We start from the raw sequence: 21146 nt of genomic DNA, 5'->3' as shown, positions 1-21146 counted from the left end.
AACTACCTTCGAGGATTACTCCTATATAGTTGTTTAATTCGAAGGAGGTATTGATAGGAATAACGTCGTATTAATTGGCGATTATTAACACAAGGTTAACATCGGTTGCTACGGCTGGTGTAGCTATCGTTACAGCGGTAGTTACGACCATTATAGCGCTAAAAGCTGTTTCCTACGAATAGGCGAAATAGCTACTATCTTCTATTTCTTCGATTCTTCTAATAGGGTACCTTTTTGGGATACAGATCATTCCTCGTATAGTATTTTTGATAGGTACCACTCTTAGAGTCTTTATATCTACTATAAAGTTATAAACGGCTGCGTAGGCTAAGTTAAATACAAAGGTACAATCCGTTAGGAGAGGCTTATATTCGACAGGTACCATTACCTATTGATTAGGTAGGAGGGTGATTTCCCTAGTTATTTTGACCTTCCGTATATAGGGTATAGAGTATACGTATATAGAAAAAGGAATATAGAAGTTAAATAACTATAAATTAACTTCCTTATGCTAATAGTCGATATTAGCGTTATAGGAATCTAGGAATTCGTTACCTATTAGGAGATTCGGCACCAGGGAGTTGACTACCTACATAGAATAGGTGAACTTGGCTAGGGTAGGGATACCGTTTTCTATACCTAGTAGATAGATATCGAACGTTATCTACTCGTTAAGACTTAATATAGCGTTTCCTATACCTTTGACTCTGCCCTTATATCGTTTAACCTGGTAGTTTAATCGTTATAAGAAACTATAGTCGATAAGGGAGCGACTAGCACCAGGATCTAGGCAAATCTCTACGATACTACGGTTAGTTAGTTTATAATACGCCTAAATGTATAGATAGGTATAGCCTAAAGATAATCTATAGAGGTTAGCTATATACCTAACTAGAGTGTCTTTAACCTAGTATATATCTACTATAGCGTTTCCTAGCGATATTATTGTCAAGTCTATTACCTAGTACGCCTTTTCTAATAGTATAGTAGGCTCTTCTATCTTATAAATACTACCAGATTTAATAGGGTAGCGAATGCTACTAGCTTTCGCTTTCTAATAGGACTTCAAGTACTAGAAGAGTACATTCTACAAATCTAGTATAGTATTATAAAACCTATAGGTATAGTAGGCCAAATCTATAAGATTAGCTTTATAGTTATAGATAGAAGGAAGAGGGCCTTTTCTATAGCACCATTTGACGTAAGAGTGTACTTCGAATTAGGAATTAAAGGCATTATAGTATTTGTAGCAGGTAAGCTACAAGTCTAAAACGATATATACAATGCCAATGTCGCTATCTAAAGATTCGGATCTAGATTCGGGGACACTAGTAGCCGACTAATCGTCAACTTGATCCGACTCGGAGCTATTGCTAGCTTCCTCTACAAAGTATGCGCGGTCGCGATAGTCCTTTTACTAGCGATCGTCCTTATGAAACTTATTATCTCGATTTCCTTCCTACTGCTTACGATCGCCTTGGTTATAGCAGGTTCCTTCGTGGTAATGGTCATTTCTATAGTTATAATCAAACCTACGGTTATATATATCGTTCCTAAACGGTCTATTATTCCGGTAGCCAAATTATCGCTATCGATTAGCGTTTAAGGGCTTGAAAGGACCGCGATTTTCATTCCTATAAGGCTCTGGTTTGCTATCTAGGAAAGGCCTTTTCTATAGGTATAGGTAGCGGTCAAAAGTAGCCGCCAGAATGATAGATCGAGACTACTTGATATACTATATATAGTTTCTAAGAGAGGAGTATTACTAGGGAGGATCTAGGTATTATTTAATATAGAGGTCTATTATAGACTAGACTTAAACTATAACCCCTTGTTAATTGTCATTATATTCATTAAGTATATATATTAAGTGTACCTAATAGAGTATTTTTTATATAAAGAAGCTAAGTACCTACTTGTCCTTTATAATGTCCTTTAAATATAAGCGACTTTCGTTAAATTTATAGGTAGTAGTTATAGTATCTGGTATAAAGCGTTCTTATAGTCATTTTATAATAGATTATAGCCCTTGATCGTATAGTTATCTATATATAGTACCATTTAATTCGTTAGTCTACTAGATAATTACTAGACTACCAAGGAGAGTTTAAAAGTAGGATAGAATCTACATCTTAATACTTCTATAGGGGTCGCTTTCTAGGAAGGTTTTAATATAGTCAGTGAAGTAGTAGACGTTAGTAAATATTAGGTTCTTTCTATCGTTAATAATGCCTAGGGATCGTAGGTTAGGAAAAGAAGGATCAAACTAGCTAATATCGTCTCTCTTAATCTTAAAGTCTAAGCAGCTTTATATACTTATAGTAGTATCATATATAGATTTACATATATAATGTCTATTACTATTACTACCATTGTTACCAAAGGGTAGTATACCTTGATGGCGTCTATTATTCTCGTCATCAGGGGTATAGTGGCGATCAGGGGGATCGTCGTTACTATCTTCGCCGTCGTCAGGGGAATTAGAATCTCTGCTACTACTAGCCGCAAAGTATAGTATTCTATACTATAACGCGCGTTTAGGCCAGCCAAGATTAAACCTATAGCTAATATTAGCGCCTTTAGGGGGTATAGGAAAAGCTCTACTATTATAATGTATATTTTCTATAAGGTTACTAACTTTCTATACTTCCTCTATAATAGTATTAAGTCTAGGTTAAGGGAAGATCATTAACAATTAAGCAGTTATATATCCTCCTCTTTTTTATATCTACTAGACTAGGGTAGAAACCTCTCAGTGTGACCAGAGGGGCATAGGTTGCAGATTCGTTTTTCCGGTTCCGAACAAGTCATATATACACTAGACATAAATAGGGGGTGCCTATCTAGAAGGTGCCAAGGATAACAAGGACGATAGACAGTTTTTCACAGAAGGGATCAACGATAACAGTAACGGACTGCTATTATAGCATTATTTGCACGATGATAAGATTCTTCTTTCACTTGTAAGTTTGGCTATCTTTTTCCACGTAGGTAGACTCTTTTATATCTGCCTAGAGGGGCATCGTTATCACCATCCTCGCGTCTATCGCAACCGCTGTCTAGGAAGCTAGACTTGTCTGCTATAACCACGAGTGCTTAAATATACTAGACTCTTTAAGCTAACACTCCTCTCTATCTAACCAGGCGGAGGTTTGGTCTTAGGGGTACATAACTACTGCTAGGAGAGGCTAACACTAGTTTACTATATATTATATTAACTATCTCCTTTATCTAGGTTACTACTCTATTAAGAATGTCCCTATATTATATTATATATATTTCTAGTTCCTCGATACATTTAGCTAATAGTACTATTATTATTAAAACTTCCTTTTCTAAATAGAGGGTAAGTCGATCTTTAACTTCTACTATATAGGTTATAATTCTATAGTCTATCCTAATAAGACCCTTTTCTATATTCTTATTAAATATCTTTATAAATTTGCTAAGAAATCCTTTAGTAGTTTTAGTAATATAGTTAGTTTAGGCCTCTAGCTAGGTAAATCGAAAATCTATCTTACTATTTAGCTAAGTAAATATTTCTTTATTAGTACCAAACTTGTCAGGTTTAGCTTACTCTATCTTATATTTATTAGTAAATTCTATCGCTAATTCCGTCTCTTATATAGGAACTTCCTTTTCTTAAGGTAGTTAATCACTAGGGTTAGGCTCTAATACCTATAAACTTATTAGAGGAGGTATTCTATAGTATCTTTAAAGTATACTTACTATATAGTTAGAGAGTTCCTTATATAATAGTTATTTAGTAAGGGAGTTTAGAGGATATAGATAACTAGGAGGATTGTCTATAGGAAAAGATCTAGGTATTAATATAAGGTTTACCTAGCCCGTTTGTCAGGGGTAAACGAAGATAGATTTAAGGGGTTAAAAGGAAGAGGAATATCCTAGTTACCAAGTCGCCAGGATAGAAGAAGGTAGGTAGATAGATAGTAACTACTCTGGTTACTAAGTCGCCAGGAACAGAGAGATAGATAGGGGTGATTATCCTAGTTACCAAGTCGCCAGGAATAGGGAGATTTTGTAGTAGTTATAATAGAATTGCTTAGTTCGGTTACCAAGTCGCCGAAACTAAGCTTAACTATCGCGATATTAGTACTAAACTGATCGTCAGAGCGATACGAATCTAGTGCTAATGGTTACTAGATAGTTGGTCGCAATGCTCGCTACCATTTAATAGAGGTCTGGTTATAGTAGTCAAAATAGTTCAAAGATCGATATCCTCTATCAACGTTTGCTGGCCCTGTGGCTCTGTATAAGAAGAGGATGGCAACAAAGAACCCACCGTTTGCAGACTCCACAGGGCAGTTATCTTATCTAACCTTACATGATGGACGCGTCCGTTGACACGTACTGCATCAGTCACTTAATCAATAATAATACCTGTCAACCTGTCAACAACCAGTGTCAAAAAGCAGGCGTGCACTTTCGGCATCAGCAGGGCACAGGGAACAGCTGCCGTTCCATTCCAAGCAACATCTAAGCACTAATTACTTCCGACTGCCTAAGAAAGTAATTAACACATATAATTATCCCTTCTTCCCCCCTCTGTGCCTCGGGTTGGGAGCCCAACACCTCCAGGACAACAACAAGAAGACGAAGCCTAGTTGCAGGCGGTCTGAGTGACCGTCACCACCCCGGCCCCCGTGGTCGTGGCGTACGCGATCCGCGTGACCGGAAACTCCTGCGTGTTGATGTCCACGATCGCCGTCCCCGTCAGCGTGTAGACCGAGTTGGTAATGACCGTCACCGTCGTGTACACGACCGTGCGCACCTCGACCGGCGTGCCGGCGGCGGCGGCATCGTCGGCGTCGTCATTATCATCATCATCATCATCATCATCATCATCATCACCACCACGACGACGGCCTGACCTCGCCCCGGGAGCCCGAGTAGTAGTGGTAGGAGCACAGCCGGGGCCGCCCGTGACCGTCTTGGTCGTGGTGGACTGCCGGGTGACGGTGACGGTGATGGTGGTGATGGTGGTGGTCGGGCGCGGGTTGCGCTCGTCGCAGATGGTGACGGTGGTGTCGGTCGCGATGGCGACCGTGTTCTTGGTCGCGAGCGTCACGCCCGGCTCGCCGAAGTACTCCCAGTCCTCCCCCGGCGGGGGCACGGGCGGCGTCGGCAGCAGCGTCTCCAGGCCCGGCAGCGTGGTCGAGCGCGTCGAGGTGGTCAGGCACAGGCCCGTCGTCGTCGCCAGGTTCTGCCAGCGGGTCCAGGTCCAGGTGAGGTACTCCCAGTCGGCGTACTGTACCACCATGGTGTTGGTGCAGTGGTACGAGACGTAGGTCGCCGTCGGCGTCGTCGCCGTCACCGTGGGCAGGTGGAAGTAGAAGTGCGTCTGGGGGGGCAGGTCCGTGTCCGTCACCGTGACGGTGCTCTGTTCCGTCACCGTCCTCGTCACCACCGTCGTCGTCTCGCTGCCCGGCGGGAAGCTGTAGTTGTAGCTGATGCACCCCGACGTGATGGTGCTGGTGAAGGGTGGCGGGGCGACCGTGGACGTCCATCCCGCCTCCCTCGTGATGGTCGGGTCTAGGGGGTTGACCGTGACCGTGGTGGGGGCTACCGTGACGGTTGTTGTCTTCGTCTCCGTGACGTCCCGTCGAGCGACCACGTTGCCCTGCACGGGGCTTGCCGTGATCGACCCGGCACGCTGGAGCAAGCAGGCTCCCCAGGCGAGCCATAGCCTTTGGGTTGTCCGCGCCATCATTGCTGACAAGTGAGAGAGAGAAGGGGGAAACGTCTCCGCAATCTCTGGCTAAGGACAGTCCGGGACGGACGTTCTCCTCCAGGATGATGGCCGCGACGGCGGACTTGGGGTGGGCATATTATATATAATTACATCTAAGCCAGGTAGGTGATAACTCCGTTCTAAAGGTTCCAAAAGTCATCGGACCAAGTCGTTGCTTAGTTGTGCCATGTCGCATTCACAACCGCGATTGCTTACCCTTGGATGAGTAAACATCGCTTCTAGTGGTGCGTAGCACGGCACTTATTGGCCGATAATTACTACATCCACTGCATGGAATTTTCTATAAAAAGTTGGTCAAAGCTCGCTCTGTTGAGCTCTAGACGAGAAGCACCGTTACCTTGGAAGAGAGCGGAGTTTACCTCTCCGTTACCCTCTTGCGTACAGCAAGAGAGCAGCGGGCCTCGCGTGATGTCGCCTGTTAGGTATTAGGTAGAACACAGACGGAAGAACACCCCATGTGTCGGTATTGGGAGATATCTATGTCGTGTTGTTAACAGCCTCGGGAAATCACCCCAAGGGACGAATATTGAGCCGGGACATTCTAGATAAAAGTATCGAGCTTCAGAGGTAAGCTCTGGTTATTGGATTATTGCCGGACTAGACAAGTAATCCTCGGTCTCGAGGCGCGGCTTTCAACCCCTCAGTCTCTCTTTACTCCGGATGCTTCAGGCTTTGTCGCTTCGGGCCTCGTCCTGCACGCGGTGATTGCAGGTTGGCATGGTCGTATAGAAACCCCATTTACAAATGGGGGACGGGAACGCTCCATCGAGACTATTGAGACATGACCGAGTTATGCGTGATTTGTCATGGCCAACTCCCAATCGCCAAGGGCCCTCTCATTGGCGGGCTCGTATTGCTTGCCGCTTGATCAGGCTAATTAGTGATGGCATTACAAGGCCTATGCTGTCTGAGACAGGAGACAACATTTAAACTGCCCGAATCTCGCTCTTTTCCATGATCTTGTATTCAGCTGCCTGGTCATTCACAGGCCTCGAACAAGAGAAAGATGACACGATTCTTTGCGGGCCCTCTTTTTGAACGATCCTTCGGCCTAAAACACCCTGATTTCAATGTCGTTTATTTACTCTCCGTGTTGAACAATCTCCCACGAAGACGCCAGAAGGACTCGAGAGTTGGGAGGTAGCAAATCCGGAGCAGCGAGTGATAACTACGACGTAGCCGGCGAGGCAGGGCACAAAAGCGCTCCAGATCTATTACTTCGAGCCGTTTTTGCTTCAGGCTCTAACGCTACTGATGTCTAATTAACGGAAGTGGAAGCAGGTGCCACCTCAAACAGAGCAATGAACCGCATCCTGTCACCACTCCACTGGTAAAGTTTTAAGATAGTCAAGCAAGGTGCTGTGTTCTAAGGTTGGTACCAAAAAAAAAATTTGTTCAGAAGGTATAATTAAACAAAGTCGAGCTAATTGTTTATTTGCCGTTTTGGCTTCAGTTCATTCCTCTCTTTTATTAATGGTCCTCATTCTCCAAACATTACCTCCTCCAAACAGCATCAGGATCTCTCTACCGCCGAATAGTCAGTCGTGCTTCTCTATTAAGAACGTTTCGGAAGCTCAGCGACAAACATGCGGGCAGTCTAGGGATGCTGACAATGCAAACTTGATTTTCACGGCGACAATACGATATCTAATTTGAACAAGGGACTGCACATTTGAGCAGTTTACCAAAGTACATTTGGTAGTCCTCCCAGGTTGACTACCGAGTCCGGAAAAAATGTCTAAATAGCAGAGTAAAAAAAGGTACTGAAGCTTGGTTGCTTCAGGTTGGTCGGCTCAAACACTCCCCAGCGGAAGATCAGAAACCCGGGCATGTTGTGAGTTTCGGATCAAGGTTGACAAGGACGAGGGGAGAAGACACGATTAAAACACCCAGGGGCACGGAAATGTTCTGGTCACTTGTTCTTCTCTAGCCCCTTGCCCGAGGATCAGGTAAATATCGCTTCACACTTAATTATGGGGCTGCGTGTAATTAACCCCTCACATGAGGTTTGCGCACTTGACTAACGTACGCAACAGACCTAGACGAGGTTTGTATGTGAGAAGGTTCAAGAATACCTAGTTTGGTCCAAACAGAATGAAATCCTGGGCTCTATTTATTTTAAGATTGGGGTAGTAAAACGCTTTGCAATAACACAGGTCAAATAAAGTTCACCAAATCATGGATGCAAAAGTAATGTCATACGTCGCACGGACCTTTGTCAGCAGATGCTGATGGTTACAACAAGCACACGATGGCAAAATGCGGGAATCACACCGATACGGGCCGATTGCCACCGACCATAACCGAGGAAACGGGGCCAGGGCCGGTGCGAAAACCCAACCATGGAATGTCTCAGCCCATACAATGAGTACAATGACCTGGGTGTATCTTTGCCGCGTCGTTCTCATCTGAACACTTATTATTGTCTGCCTCGAGTTTTGAATCTCCTAAAACACTGTCCCGTCACTGTCAATGAGAATGGGCGGTTCCTTGGTGTTCGGCCGGCTGACTTCGGCAATCTCTCTTCCTCCCTAGAGCCGTTGTCAGCAGGTGAACTCCCCGAAGGTGACATGGGCGGGGTGAATGGGGTTACAAACCTTCCAGCTCCCTGCCTCCAATACCTGCGCCAAAGTCAGCTCGTTCCCGGCCAGCTCGTTCTTCAACGCTTTGTTGACCTCAGCGGTTAACATGTCGAGGAATCCCACTGTGACTCCGCGCCATTCGACGATGACATCGTCGCCAGGCTCGAACATAGGTGCTACCTCGATCCCTTTGGTTCCAGTACGCTGGCAGTACTCCGCGTAGTGCTGGAGACCGCGCTCTTGGTCCTCAGGCTTGAGGGTCAAGACACCGAGGTCGACAAAAAGGCCGCCGTTCCGATACTCTGGTAAACCGGTAAGCAGCTCCTGGCCAGCAAACTGGATTTTCATAATACTCTGCATGGGTTGCATGAGCGAGTATGTGAGCCATTGTGTGAGCTTATGGAAGGGGAGAATGCATTCCCACGGCGCGACGCCATTGGACTGGCCTGTTGTGTTGGGAAAGGGCGAAAATGTCGGGCTGCTTGGCGACTGTGCGGGCTGCGGCATCGAGTTGCAAGGCCAAGCGTCGCCGAGCGGGACACCGTTGATTGCTGTTCGAGATGGAGGCCAGACCGGGTCGAGACCGTTCATAAGAACATTCCAGAGTACCGGCATCGGGACGATGATTACACTAGAGGCCTGGGTTGCCGGGTGCGAGAGAATGTAATCTGAATCTGTTGTCAGCATCAACACCTCTCAAGGAGAGATAAAACAAAAAAAAAAAAAAAAAAGATGGACCCGAGGGAGCCTTACCAAGCATATTGCCTGGTCGGCCATCCTCGCCGAAGAATTCCTTGTTCTCCAATGCCACCCCAAGGCGGATCAAGAGCTGGGCCCGGCCTTCAAGGCCGGCCATCTCGTTCCCAGGTTTCGACTGTAAGCCCTGGGCAAGTTTCTCTACGGTCAGTTGTCGCAAACCCTCCTTGTCGACCTGGTACTTGTTGCTGCTGTTGCCAGAGAAGAGTCCCTGTGACGGATGTCAGGTTTTTTGAACACAAACCTGCAGGGAGGGTCGACATACCGTCTTGAACATTTCTAGAGTCGCAACGGCGATGCCTTCAGAGCGTCTGTAGACTCGCCCATTCTCGGAGCTCTTGTAGCTCCATTGCGTGCCAGCGCCAGCATCCAGCAGCACGCTAACCAAGAAGAGGTCTATCAGGCGCTTGCACTTCTCCGTATTGTCGACCTCCTCCGCCCAAGTCGCCAAGAGATGAGCGATCCTGTCGCGCCCGCCGACACCAAAATGCTGGTACCGGCCATGCCCAGGGATGTTTGTGAATGGCGCATCGTAATCTCGCTGTATTGGGGCGGTTAGTTTACTGGGCGAGAAGTCGGCCGAGGACCGAAGAAGAAAAAAACAACTTGTAGGAGAACCTTGCAAGTCGCTGGGCTGCGGAACTTGCCTTGATGATATTGGCAACAAACGATACAACATCCGGGAATTTTTGCATGTCAACATTGAAATGCAGCAACTCATTCCTGCACGCCTTCGCCGTCACGATCTTGCATCGTTCGCGGACGGCGCCCAAGCTGCGCAGATAGCCGGCGGGGTCAAGCTGCGGGTCTGGTGACCTGAGCATTCCGACACCAGCTCCGGCCGTTGGGCCGGGAGAGAAGGGAGTGAGCGGGGTGCCCGGGCCGCCGGTGCTCGTGGTCCCAGCCGATGTGCGGTTCATGACGCGGGAGGTTGTGTTAATGGGAGTGATAATGCTAGAGGAGCCCGATCCGAGAGATGTTTTTGATTGCGAGCTTGGAAGTTCAGGCTGGGGTTCGGCCGCCGCCTTCGGCACCCGGTCCCTCCTCGAAAACAAGCCCATGTCAGCTGTGCTGGTTCTCCCAGTGGACGGACAGTGGCGCTCGATCGGCAAAGCAGCGGCAGTCTGCAGGTGGCCGTGTCGGGTTCCGATAGTTGGGCTCAAGAAGCTCTCGTGACGCAGTGGGGGTGGAAGCAGGCGTGGCCGGGGGCGGTTGTGATTGGATGACAGCCGCTGAAGCTTGATAGCCAAGTCGTATTGGTGGCAAGGTAACCGGTTTGGACTGGCTCAAGTCTGCGCTGCCAGTGCAGGCGAGCGTCGTTCGATCGCAAGATGCGGTAAATTGGGAGAAGAGAATGGTGTCGGGAGGATTGCTGTTTTGTTTAGTGGTTCGGCAAAGGGAAACGGGGTTTCTGCACCGCAGGGGTCAGCGGGAACGCTGGGCAATATGTTTTGACGTCGGTGAACGGCTGGACCCGACAGAGAAACTGAGAACGAGGGAGCAAGCCCTTGCCCTTGAGCTCTTTACATGGACCCGGTCCCGAACGGCGGGAACCTGCCAAGGTGAACCTGGGAGCTCGGCGGATAAAGAGGGGTAAGGTGGGGTCTCGCAGGACAGCACTGGCACCTGGTGCCTTCTTCAAAAGCTCCGGGGTGAGTCCTCCCGCCCTTGCTCTGACACCCACACACTAGGGGAAATTGGAGGAGAAATGCATCGGCCCTGGTTCCCCATGGTAGCAGCTGCACCACCAGGGCATCACTTGCAGTGGTTCGAGCAAAGGAAAAAGCGCGCTCATACCGGATTGGCTTGGCCCTCAAACAAAAAAAAAAAAATCGGTTAAGTTTTGTCAAGCGCGTGTCGCAAGACTCCGCGCGCCACAAGCTCGGCGATCCGGTCGCTTCTACCCGTTATCCCGCCCGTTTATCCCTCGTTCCTTTCGAAAAGTGGCTCTGATTCTTTGGTGCCCGTCCCTGACTTTTCTCTTTTCAAGCAATGGGACCGTTCCTTTGACCGAGCAATGGCCAGATCGAGCAATAATAACGCTTTGCAGGAATAGTCTGGGTCGCCTCGCGGAGAACAGGGGGGCGAGTGAGGGATCTTTTTTTTTTTTCAAGGAAGCGTAGGTCGGGCAATTTGGCCATGGGACTTGCAAAAAAATGGGACCGAACATCGGGTATCAAGAAAGGAGGATTACAAGAAGGACACCGTCCCCATTTTAATGAAGCAGGTGCCGCCTGATGCCCTTGTACAAGCCCTCGAGTTCAAGTCCCGGAGGTGAGGTGACCGTGATTTCACGACTCGGTCCACTTTACCGCACTAGATCGTTCACTGCACGAGTTAGTGTAAAAGTACATACATAGTGTATTCCATATACTGCGTAATACATCTCTGATTAGACTAGTGTAGTGTATGTACGGAGTAGTGTTCACTAGCGTAGCCTGCTGCTTTCGCGATGATTCGTGACGCTATGGAAGCTTTTCCGCCAAGTCGAGAACCGCTGTGTTGCCCCCCCCCCCCCCCACCAATACCCGACTTTGTGGGCAGGAGGGCGACACCCCTGCACGCCACCGCCGGGAGGAATTCCAGTTGGGTCTCCCAAAAATGGCGCTGCGGCCGGGCTAGAAACATGGTCAGGGCCCCCTGTCTGAGACCGTGGTTCGTCTGCAGGTACGGCGCAACGTCAGCCCACCACGACGGCTCGGCCTGGCTCTCTGATCCGAGCCCACCTGCGAAATCCGTCAGACCGAGCCGTGTGCTTTGCCTCCACCAGGAAGTTGCGATGAGGTGTGCTGTACGTACAAACATACACCGTATACGGATATATATACATATATGTAATTTATCCAGCTCGTTAGCTTTCGTCGTTTGATGGCAAGTGTAGGGTTCAATTCACTATACTAGGGTCGTTTCCGATGGGCCACCACCATCCATTGTCGCAAGATGTAACGACGTACATACATATACATACACCTGTAATCCGTACTTATCCAATCGTTTGTCGTAGTTGTGCCAGCCCTAGAACAAGCACCATCCGGAGAAGAGCCCATTCATACCCAGCAGGCGGACGCTCAACATCAAGGTTGACCTTTGCAGATCGCCAATCTAACTGCACGCCAAGGGTCTTTGCACGCTGAAGATCCTGGAGCTGGCCAATGGAAATAACTAGTAGAGGAGATGCTCGGTCTCTTATCCATACCATATAAGATAGAACAACCGAGCGGGCACCTGGAGACGCTGGCGTGCTCATGGGCAGTAGCGGATTACTTGCCATAGTATAGCGCGCGTAGCGCAATTCCTCTCCTGGGCCGGCACTAACTAGTTAAAGCGCGCTAGCGTTAAGAGGCCTGCGAGAGCCTAGAGGCATAGAACATCCACGCCTTGTGCCGCCCCGGCCTGAGGACCAAGCCCTGCTTCGCTACGGTGACTTAAGAACCAGACTTGGCCAAGTCTTGGCTTTGCGAATAAAGATGAGTGAGCTAGGAAGAATCCAGAAATATGCATGAAGATTTGTCCGTCGGTCCTAGTTGCCCCCTTCTTCCATACACTACTGCTGTATCGTCCAGGTGCGCCCGGACGAGATCCCACGCCCTCTCCTGCCTTCCTCCCGCACTTTCCCGCGGCCTAGCTCTGGCACTGGCACCAAATTGGAGGTGTCTGGAGCTTACACTAGTTATTGGGTTTCGAATTTCGGGGCCCCGCCCGCCCCGACGAAAAAGCTCATGTTTCTGCACGAAACCCAGTATCGAGCCGTCGCGCCGCCGTGTGAGCGCTACCTGGAATTCCATAACTTTGTAACATTAGTAGCGATGGTAGTTATTTACAGTGCATAACAGAATAATACCTACGAGACTACGCCCGACCACACACACCCAACCACACACACCCAACCACACACACACACACACACAGCGGAGTGGGCCCGAGCATTGCCGGCGGATCGACAAGATCTGCTAGTTAGCACGCCCCAATATTGTGGCCGGCGAGCCGTGGACAAAAATCGGTCTAACTACGGAGTGCTGGACTGTTCGCAAATGATGGGAAGTCCCCCTTTCTCCCCCTCTCCTCCCCACAGCCACGAATCTCATCTAGGGATCGATGCGACTTTTCCTATTGCGTCTCGGCCCAAGATCACTGCATGGACCTGCACCCAAGGCGGTCTCGACACAATGGAACGGCCATGTGGAGGCGGCCTTCGATGGCCTGGCAACTGCATGGATAAACGCTCGATTAGGGTGTGGGGTGAAGACGCAATAGTGTACACTCGCCTTTAACGTTACACAGCACGTTTCCTCAAAATCATCTTCTCCTTTGTATGCACACCGGGGCAAGGGAAACTACAGTTGAATTTAGTTAAGATAGGCATCCTCTCCAAGCGCGCAGGCGCAAGGGGCACCTCTACCGAGCACACTACGCAGTAACTAGTTACACTTCCAACGAGAAAGATCTGCCTGCTGGAATGGTCCAATGCTTCCAGGGATCGTCCTCAATGGCGGCCCACCAATTCCATACAAGGACCCTAAATGATGATTCGGGATAAGGGAGAGGGTTGCCATGTGGCGCCTGGATCAGCGCAGACGCCCGTTCTTTCGTCAAACCAGCGTCTTTTCGTTCGTGAAAAGTAGTTATTATGTGTATAAATTTCCGTGGCTGTTTTCTTGCATCCAGTCTGCTGCTGCCCCGACCGCTTGGTTGCGGCTCGCAGCCTCCGAGTTCGTAATCCGTATGTATGTATGTAATCTGTAATCCGTACATACATCTTGTATTCCGCACCATTCCGCACCACAAACACCACCGAAGCCAGGAGGTATGTACCTCAAGTAGGTATGTGGTGTACGTACTGTATGTACACACATGCGCAACTCTGCCTGTGTACGAAATACAGCACCAAGTCCTGCCTTACGATGTGCCCAAGCCAATCAGTTGTGAGGTAAGTACCGTATGCAAGGTACCTTAGGTACCTTATGTATCTTATGTACAGTACATACATCCCATGTACGTAGGTAGGTAGGGACGTTCTAAAAACACACACATATGCCTGTCAAGTCCCTGCATGTGCACAGTAATCCGTACATTCACTCTTGGGATGCAGTGTACCGTAAAGCTGTCTGGACGGACCCGAGCGAGCGGGTGGTGCCACATGTCAGTATGCACAGGGTACAATAACTACTCTCTAACGTTATACACCACACCCAAGAAGAGGAGACATGAGTCGCTAACGGCCGATCACACCACGCAAACCTTCTGAATAATCGCGAGTCAAGGGATGCTGGATATGCAGGCCAATGCCGGTGAACCTTCCATATTGCTTGCTATTCCAGCGAAGCAAGTGCCCTCGAGACATTGGCATTGCTCAACTCTCTTGCAAACACCCCAATTCCACTGGTAGTGCTTAGGGAGAGCGAGCCTCTAGTGTAATATTGGAGAGTAACGCCACTATGCCTGCCTCCATCCTCAGCCCCTTTTTTAACCGTTCATGGCAACGTTGGCTGGTCGCAAGTAATAATAGAATACAATAATAGTACTGTACATACAAAGATAGCATCGGGATATCAATGACGCTGCGGTAATATCCGTTCCAGAGCAACCCTGCCTCTTTTAGAAAGATCCTTACTTTTCGGCTTGGAATAAGCAACGATCTTTAAACGCCAGCAAACGCCCTCGACCAGCCATCAGCCCACACAAACCGTCCGCAATGCACCGCGCTAAAGAACAAACCCACCACTCCAAGTGTCCCGTCACCGCGCAAGAATCCCGACTTGAGACACCCGCCCTCAAGCACCGCGCCGCTGGTTCGGTGGAGCATGGACGCCTTGGGAAAAGCCTTCCAAATCCGACTAAGATTCCTTCCTTGCATCCATCCACGACGCCGCCTGGTCGCGGTCCTCCAAGACCTCCGCCGCATTCGAAGGATGTTGCTGTTGATCGGCAACGCCACTGCCCTTTTTCCGCTGCTGATGCTGGTCCCCATCCTCATCGTCGTCCTGGTTGACTAACTCCACAAACATGCTGTCGTCTCCATCCCCCTCGTTCCCAACGCCAATGCCAATGGGGTCGTTGTCTCGCGCCCCGCTGGGCCTGTCACGGTTGCGATCGCCCCACACGTCAGGACCAAAGATCTCTTCCGCACGGCGCCGGCCGGTGTCGGTGCGAGACAGGATCTCGAGAACCCTTGCCTTGCCTTGTTCGGTCGACAGATGCGCGTTGAGCTCGTCGTCGTCGAAAGTGCCGCGCAGAAGGCGCTCCTCAAGGTCGTGTGTCGATTCGGCCGAAATGAGCAGTTGCGGACCGGGCCCGGTGCCATCGCGGAGGAAAAGGGTCGGATGAGCCGAGGATGAATCAATGTTCATCGAATCGGCGCGGAGTCCGCCTTGGCTCTGCTGATTACGCGAAGACGACGAATCAGCCCCGCCCGAGTGCGAACTGCTTGGGAGACCTGGCGCTGGGGGCTGCGCGGATGAGTTTCGCGGGAACAAAGAATAATGAGATAATGGATATTCGGGACTACTCACCATCATGATCGAGCCGGAAGGAGCCGATGCCGCGGCGGCCGCGGCCTCCGCATTCAGAGCCTTGCGTTTCAGGCTGTTAGCCTTGCCCTTGACGTGCTCTGGCAAGTCGTCGGGATCATCGACGCCGTATTGGGCGAGCAGCTTTTGCAGCTTTGTCGGCCTCGGTTTGCGAGTGCTCTTGGAAACCTCCAGGACGGGGGGGGGTTCAGGCGCTACCGGACTCCACTTGTGCAACTCCTGCCTGAAGAAGTTGGTCTCGTAGGCCAAGAGGATCTCAGCGCCCTCGATCTTGCGGAGGTAAAACCTCTGTGTCTCTGCCTCGGAAGCCGTGGCCATGATGGGGTTGCAGTACACGCTGATGTGGTTACGGAACTCCGTCGCGTTGTCAATGATCTTCTTGAGCACTTCCTCCTCTTCCGGTTGAAAGGGCAAGCTAGGGATCTCCTCCTGCCAGGCCACAAGATCCTCCAGCTTTGGCCGGGCGGCATCGCGGGGAATCTTTACGCGCCAATCACAGATTGGGCACGTGTACTTGTCGTCTTCTTTGACTTTGCCGCGGGCGATTTTGAGGCACTTTCCATGGTACCACTCATGGCAGAGCTCGCACTCAATCATCATACCAGCCTCGGTGCGTCGGCATATGCAGAACACCTCGCGGAATTTCGGATCCTCCCAGCGATTGCCCTTATCTTTGTCGGGGGTCGGCTCCCGCGACGCAGGCTCTGCGGGCACTCGAGGCTTGTCGTGGACAATGTCGAAGCAGTCAAGGTTGCGATCAAGAACGTACTCCATGTGGCTCTTGAGGATGTGGAGCGGCGCATTAGTCTTCCCAAAGAGCTTCTTCCCCTTGCGCATCCAGTCTTCGTGCCTTTTTTGCTCCTTTTCGAGCTCATGCGTCCCGGTCGGCTTGGCCTGAAGTTCCTCGATCTTCTTCATGACCTCGGCAACTTCGGCATACTTTGGCCTCTTCCTGTAATCAGGATTCTGGGACCGTTCATTCAGGTCCATGACCTGCCGGTGAGCCTCCCGCTGCTTATGCAGAATTTGATCTACCGCGGCCATGGTTTCCGGACACACTGGCCAACCGTTCGCCACTACCTGGTCGGCTAGGGCTTGTAGTTGAGGATAATGGATCGAATCGGCGCTGATCAGTTCCCTGACTTTCTTATCCCACATGTGGCCCGACGTCAGCTGGTCCGTGTAGAAAGCAAGGTGGTCGTTGTAAACCGGCACGTTGAGACGGTGCCCTTCGTCAATGAGCTCCCTGACGTCGTCCAGCGTCATGTACGTGTGTCTGCTGCTGCTGGCCTTTTCGTTCCATTGGAGCTGATCGAGAAGACGCGTTAGCTGCTCAAGCTCTGGAATGTCGACATTGAAACTCTGTCCTTCCTCCAGTAGCTTCTCAACCGTGCCGATGGAGCGGGTTTGGCGGTGTTCGAGCATTTTCCTTGCGTCCTCTTGGAACGTCTTGATGGCATCCGCGCGCTCTTGGAGCTGGGGAATCTCCGGGCAGTCGAAACCAATTTGCTTGGCTTCGTCTAGGAGGCGGTAGATGTTTGACACGCTCCGCATCTCTCGTTCTTTCTGGTCCTGCTGTCCGTTCCCAATTGACTTGCGGGCCCCTGTCTGCCACACCTTTTCGTTCTTTCGACGATTCTGCTGTTTCCGGACCGTGTAGTAGGTCGCTTCCTCAACCCAGTGATTGCATCGATCAACAAATGCCCTTAGCACTGGGAGCGACGGGAGTTCATATGGTATTTTTTCGCCTTCACTGAGGAGATTGCGCAGCGTCTTGAGCGATGGCGTTGCCTCCTCCTCAAGAAGCCTTTCATACTTCTCTTCCCAAGCCTCCGGCACGTGAGCCTTGTCCGCCACCTTCTGGCGTGTGGCGGTAATCTCTTCGTCGGACTTCCGGTAGTAGAGAGCATGTTCCTTTCCAAGGTATCTGTCGGATTCCTGGAGATCGCAGCAGGGATGGCTTCCGGCGTGCAACAGACACAGGACCTTGCCGGTCTTGAGGCAGATAAACCTGGACAGGTAAGTGAAAGCTTTGCAGTAGAAGCAACCGTACTCCTCCTCGGGAACGTCGGTATCGTCAATCTTGAATGTCATGGGGCACTCGTCCTCGCCTTCCCCACCGAATACACAGCGATGTTGCCGCGCCGGATGCTTGGCATCGAGGTGCTTCGCGATAAATTCGTGTTTGGCGATGAACTCGCGTCTCCGTGCAAGTTCCCGTTTCTCGACCTTCTCTATAGCGGGTGCTAACCACTTGGCAGTTTGGATGGTGAGCCCGCCGCTGGTGTGCCCCTCAGCCGCTGTCCACAGCAGCTCATCGTGCGAGAAGCATGGCTGTCGGCGGAATTGTTGGAGTCTCTCAACACCCGCAAGACCGTAGGGTTCCCAGTCGCACGGTGCGAAATTGACCGCTTCGTTGAAATTGAAACCATGGTTGAATCCGGCATGGTAAGCCTGTGGAAATGTAATGACAAATTGCCCTGCTCGCTGATCAAGGGCGTAGACACGAACGCCAGCCTTTCGCAGCTGCTCGGGAGTGAGAAGAGTGACAAGTTGGAAAAGCAGGTCCGGCTGTGTCTCGAATAACTCGGGGACCGCTTCCCGCATGGCGTTTTCAAACTTCTCGGCGTCATCGCCGGGGATGCCATACCATGTTTTGGTAGCACCGAAGTGCTGATAATTCGCCGAATACGAATAATGATCCTCGTTGTGCCAGCAAAATGTCGAGAAAGTCATGCCGACATAGACCCAAGGAACAGTCATACCCGAGATATCGGATTTGATGTGCCTGAACAAGCTTTCCGGGTGCAGCGGGAGCAAGTTGAGATTCCAGGGGTCGGTTGAGTAAGGGTTATCGGGGAACTTCTCAATAGTCGGAAACCCGGAGCCGTGGGTGGTGCAGTGAATGTCAGCCCCATACTCTACCGTGACGGTTTCCTCGATGTCGGCCACCAGCCGCCAGAACTCATGCTCCACGTCGTCTTCTGTGACTGGTCGATGGCAATTGAGGACAGGGTCAAAGGGCATCTTGTTTGCGAAGTACTGCTGCTTGAACTCGGCGGCCTTCTCCTGGAATTGTTTGAGCGAGTATAAGCCGCCCTCCTCAAACCCAAATTGGCCGTCGCCGACCAGGCACCGTGGGCAGTTCCATTCGGTTTCGGGCTTCACTTTAAGGGGCGGATCAAGGCAAGTGCCATGATAGCGATGATCGCATGATTCGCAGGTAAGAAGGAAGCTGCCCTCTTCGTTGCCTTTGCCGCATTGCTCGCATCTCTGTGTTGCTGTTAGCATTGAACTTGTTAAATGCCAATAGAGCTAGCTGCGTACTTCTCCAGGTAATGCAGATTCATCCCGGGGTATTCTAGGGGCGGCAGAGCGGAAGAGAGACATGTGCGAGCCGGCGACGGTTGGAACCGTATCTGTGCATATTCGCGTCAGTAACAAGTCCGCAAACAACACCTGGCTAGTGCGTAGAGGTGAAAAATAATTGCAACAACGTCTCACTTTTCTTGAGTCGCTTGCTTCTGCGGCTCCCGGATTCCCCATCCTCACCGTCGGCCGGATCCTTCTTGGCCGAATCTGAGCTCTCGCCGCTCATTTGCCGCTTGAGGTTGGAAGAACCTGGTGCCGACGAGCGGAACTCTGGAGTATTTTTCGTCGACGAAGCGGGCGTGCCGTTGGGTCTGGGTGTTGCGGAACCCTTGCCATCAGAAGGGGCAGCTATCGGTCGATTCACGCTCGTAAAGCCCGAATTCACCGAGGTGAAGCCGCTTAAGTTTACGGGAGTGAAGCCGACTGTTGACTTGGGGGTGCCTAGCGCTGGAGCATCCGACATTGAGGTGTCCGCATCGGCATCCTTCGTCTGTCCGTCAATGGATGCCCGTAGCGTATTTGTCGCATGCTTCGCGGGAGAGTCTGATCCAGCGGTAGCAGGCGTGGGCACGTTGGAACGCTTCATTGGGCTCGGAGCCGGGCTCGGAGTAAGGGGGCCGCCGTATTCGAGCTCGAGCTGTTGATGAACCCCTGGTTTGGCAATCCGCAGATACTCCTCGTAGGGGCAGAGCCACTTCTGATACGAGTTCTTTAACGACGTCGACAAGGAGGACATGATCTTGCCGCTATAGCCCAGATCCCGGCCGATCTCGGCCCATTTCTTGAGCTTGCAGACCTTTTCAAAGCCTCCCCGGGCCTCAACCGCCTTCTTCAGGCGGTAAAGATCGAGAGGCTTCTTATCGACATAAGGCCACCGGGTCATGTTCGTGCCTTGCTGCTTATGAAACTTTGCAAGGGCGTCGAGATATGACAGGTTCGCGCGCGTGCCTAAACCATCGGTTTCAGCAGTGCGTTTCGGACAAGGGGATCGTGAGCCCCAGGGTAGGGTCGCCTTACTGCCTTCGACAGAGTTTAATTCTTGTTTGCGCGTTCGAAAATGGAACCTCTGCAGACATCCCGTTGTCAATATCGGCGATGTCATCACGTTTTATGGACTCCCGTAAGAGTCGCTTACCTCAGTATCAATGGCAAAATCCGGGTTCCAAGACTCCGGGGGAATGATCTTGCAGATGCCATATTGCCGCGCCTCAGGCGCAATTTTTCTGATGTACTGGAATGGCTCCTTCCACTCCTCCTCAGTCGGACGATAAGTGGGTGCTTCCTGGAGGCCATGGGGCCGGTTTTTTTTCTTGACAGGTTCGGGACACGCTGTTGGCTGACCGCGTCGCTCAACCGAAGATAAATCGAGAGGTGGACTCTTGAGCGAGCTGAGTGGGGTGGGCGTTTTCGTTGACTGGGTACCGTTCGAGTTCGATTGCGAATGTTTCTGCTTCCCGCTGCTGCCGGACGTCGCCGGCGCGGCTCTGGACGGGGATGCTCTCATGTTTGCATTTGCAATTGAGCTCCCGTCTTGTTTAACCCGTTCGACTGGTCGCCGGATGAAGGAGCGGAGATCATGCCCCGTAAACAATCTCGCGGGAAACTAGTTCCAGCAGCAGTGGCAGCTACCTTTTTCGGTACAAAATCTCGTGACGATATTCGCAGGAAAGGCGGGTGGGGGGAAAATCGGTTGGAGTGCTGGTCAAAGGACTGTTGGGCGCATCGTAAAAGAGAAATCTGCAGGGGCGAGCCGATGGCAGACATTAGAAGATGTGGATGCTGCGAGGCTCGGTGCCAACAAACGAGAGGAAGAGAGGCCTGTCATGTGAATTGCGACTTGAACGTAGAGTGCACATACCTCTTTAGAGGCGACAAACCTCGGGACCTGGAGTTACAGATCGGCTTCCCTCCCCTGGAGTACGGAGTAATCCGTATAGGCAGAGCGAATGGGCGCAGTCACCCAGTCGTCCCACCCGCGAGCACAGGGAGTACGCTCCAGACACGCCAAGCCGTAGTTAAGATTCGAGGTCCAGGGTTCGTCAAGGTCGATGACACGACACTGAAAAAAGAATCGAGTCGGCAGAGGGCAGGACGGCGTGGGCGAGTGAAGGAAAAGGAAGGCGGAGCACGCGGGTG

General features: G+C 50.7%; 3 protein-coding genes across 3 annotated transcripts; all 3 read right to left on the bottom strand.

Moving 5' to 3' along the window:
• Window positions 1–4621: 4621 nt before the first annotated feature.
• Window positions 4622–5728, bottom strand: P884DRAFT_203394 (uncharacterized protein; the record flags this gene model as incomplete). Its single annotated transcript, XM_069438502.1, has 1 exon — window positions 4622–5728. The coding sequence occupies one exon, from the start codon at window positions 5726–5728 to the stop codon at window positions 4622–4624; it is 1107 nt and encodes a 368-aa protein (XP_069296586.1).
• A 1994-nt stretch (window positions 5729–7722) lies between these two features.
• P884DRAFT_226009 (uncharacterized protein) lies at window positions 7723–10667 on the bottom strand. Its single transcript, XM_069439637.1, has 5 exons — window positions 9759–10667; window positions 9377–9652; window positions 9109–9322; window positions 8371–9023; window positions 7723–8304 (listed from the first exon to the last, which is right to left on the bottom strand). The coding sequence occupies exons 1-5, from the start codon at window positions 10170–10172 to the stop codon at window positions 8221–8223; spliced, it is 1641 nt and encodes a 546-aa protein (XP_069296585.1). The 5' UTR covers window positions 10173–10667; the 3' UTR covers window positions 7723–8220.
• A 4278-nt stretch (window positions 10668–14945) lies between these two features.
• P884DRAFT_270648 (PLU-1-like protein-domain-containing protein) lies at window positions 14946–20514 on the bottom strand (the record flags this gene model as incomplete). Its single annotated transcript, XM_069442369.1, has 6 exons — window positions 14946–15557; window positions 15621–18911; window positions 18966–19057; window positions 19143–19958; window positions 20028–20076; window positions 20146–20514. 6 exons carry the CDS (start codon window positions 20512–20514, stop codon window positions 14946–14948), a joined length of 5229 nt encoding a protein of 1742 aa, XP_069296584.1.
• Between the last annotated feature and the right edge of the window lie 632 nt (window positions 20515–21146).

Source organism: Thermothelomyces heterothallicus, assembly GCF_042370625.1.
Source record: "Thermothelomyces heterothallicus CBS 202.75 unplaced genomic scaffold P884_scaffold_15, whole genome shotgun sequence".
In the NCBI taxonomy this organism is placed as follows: Eukaryota; Fungi; Ascomycota; class Sordariomycetes; order Sordariales; family Chaetomiaceae; genus Thermothelomyces; species Thermothelomyces heterothallicus.
The sequence above is the reverse complement of the archived record's forward strand: the minus strand, read 5'-3'. Positions and strand labels throughout refer to the sequence as shown.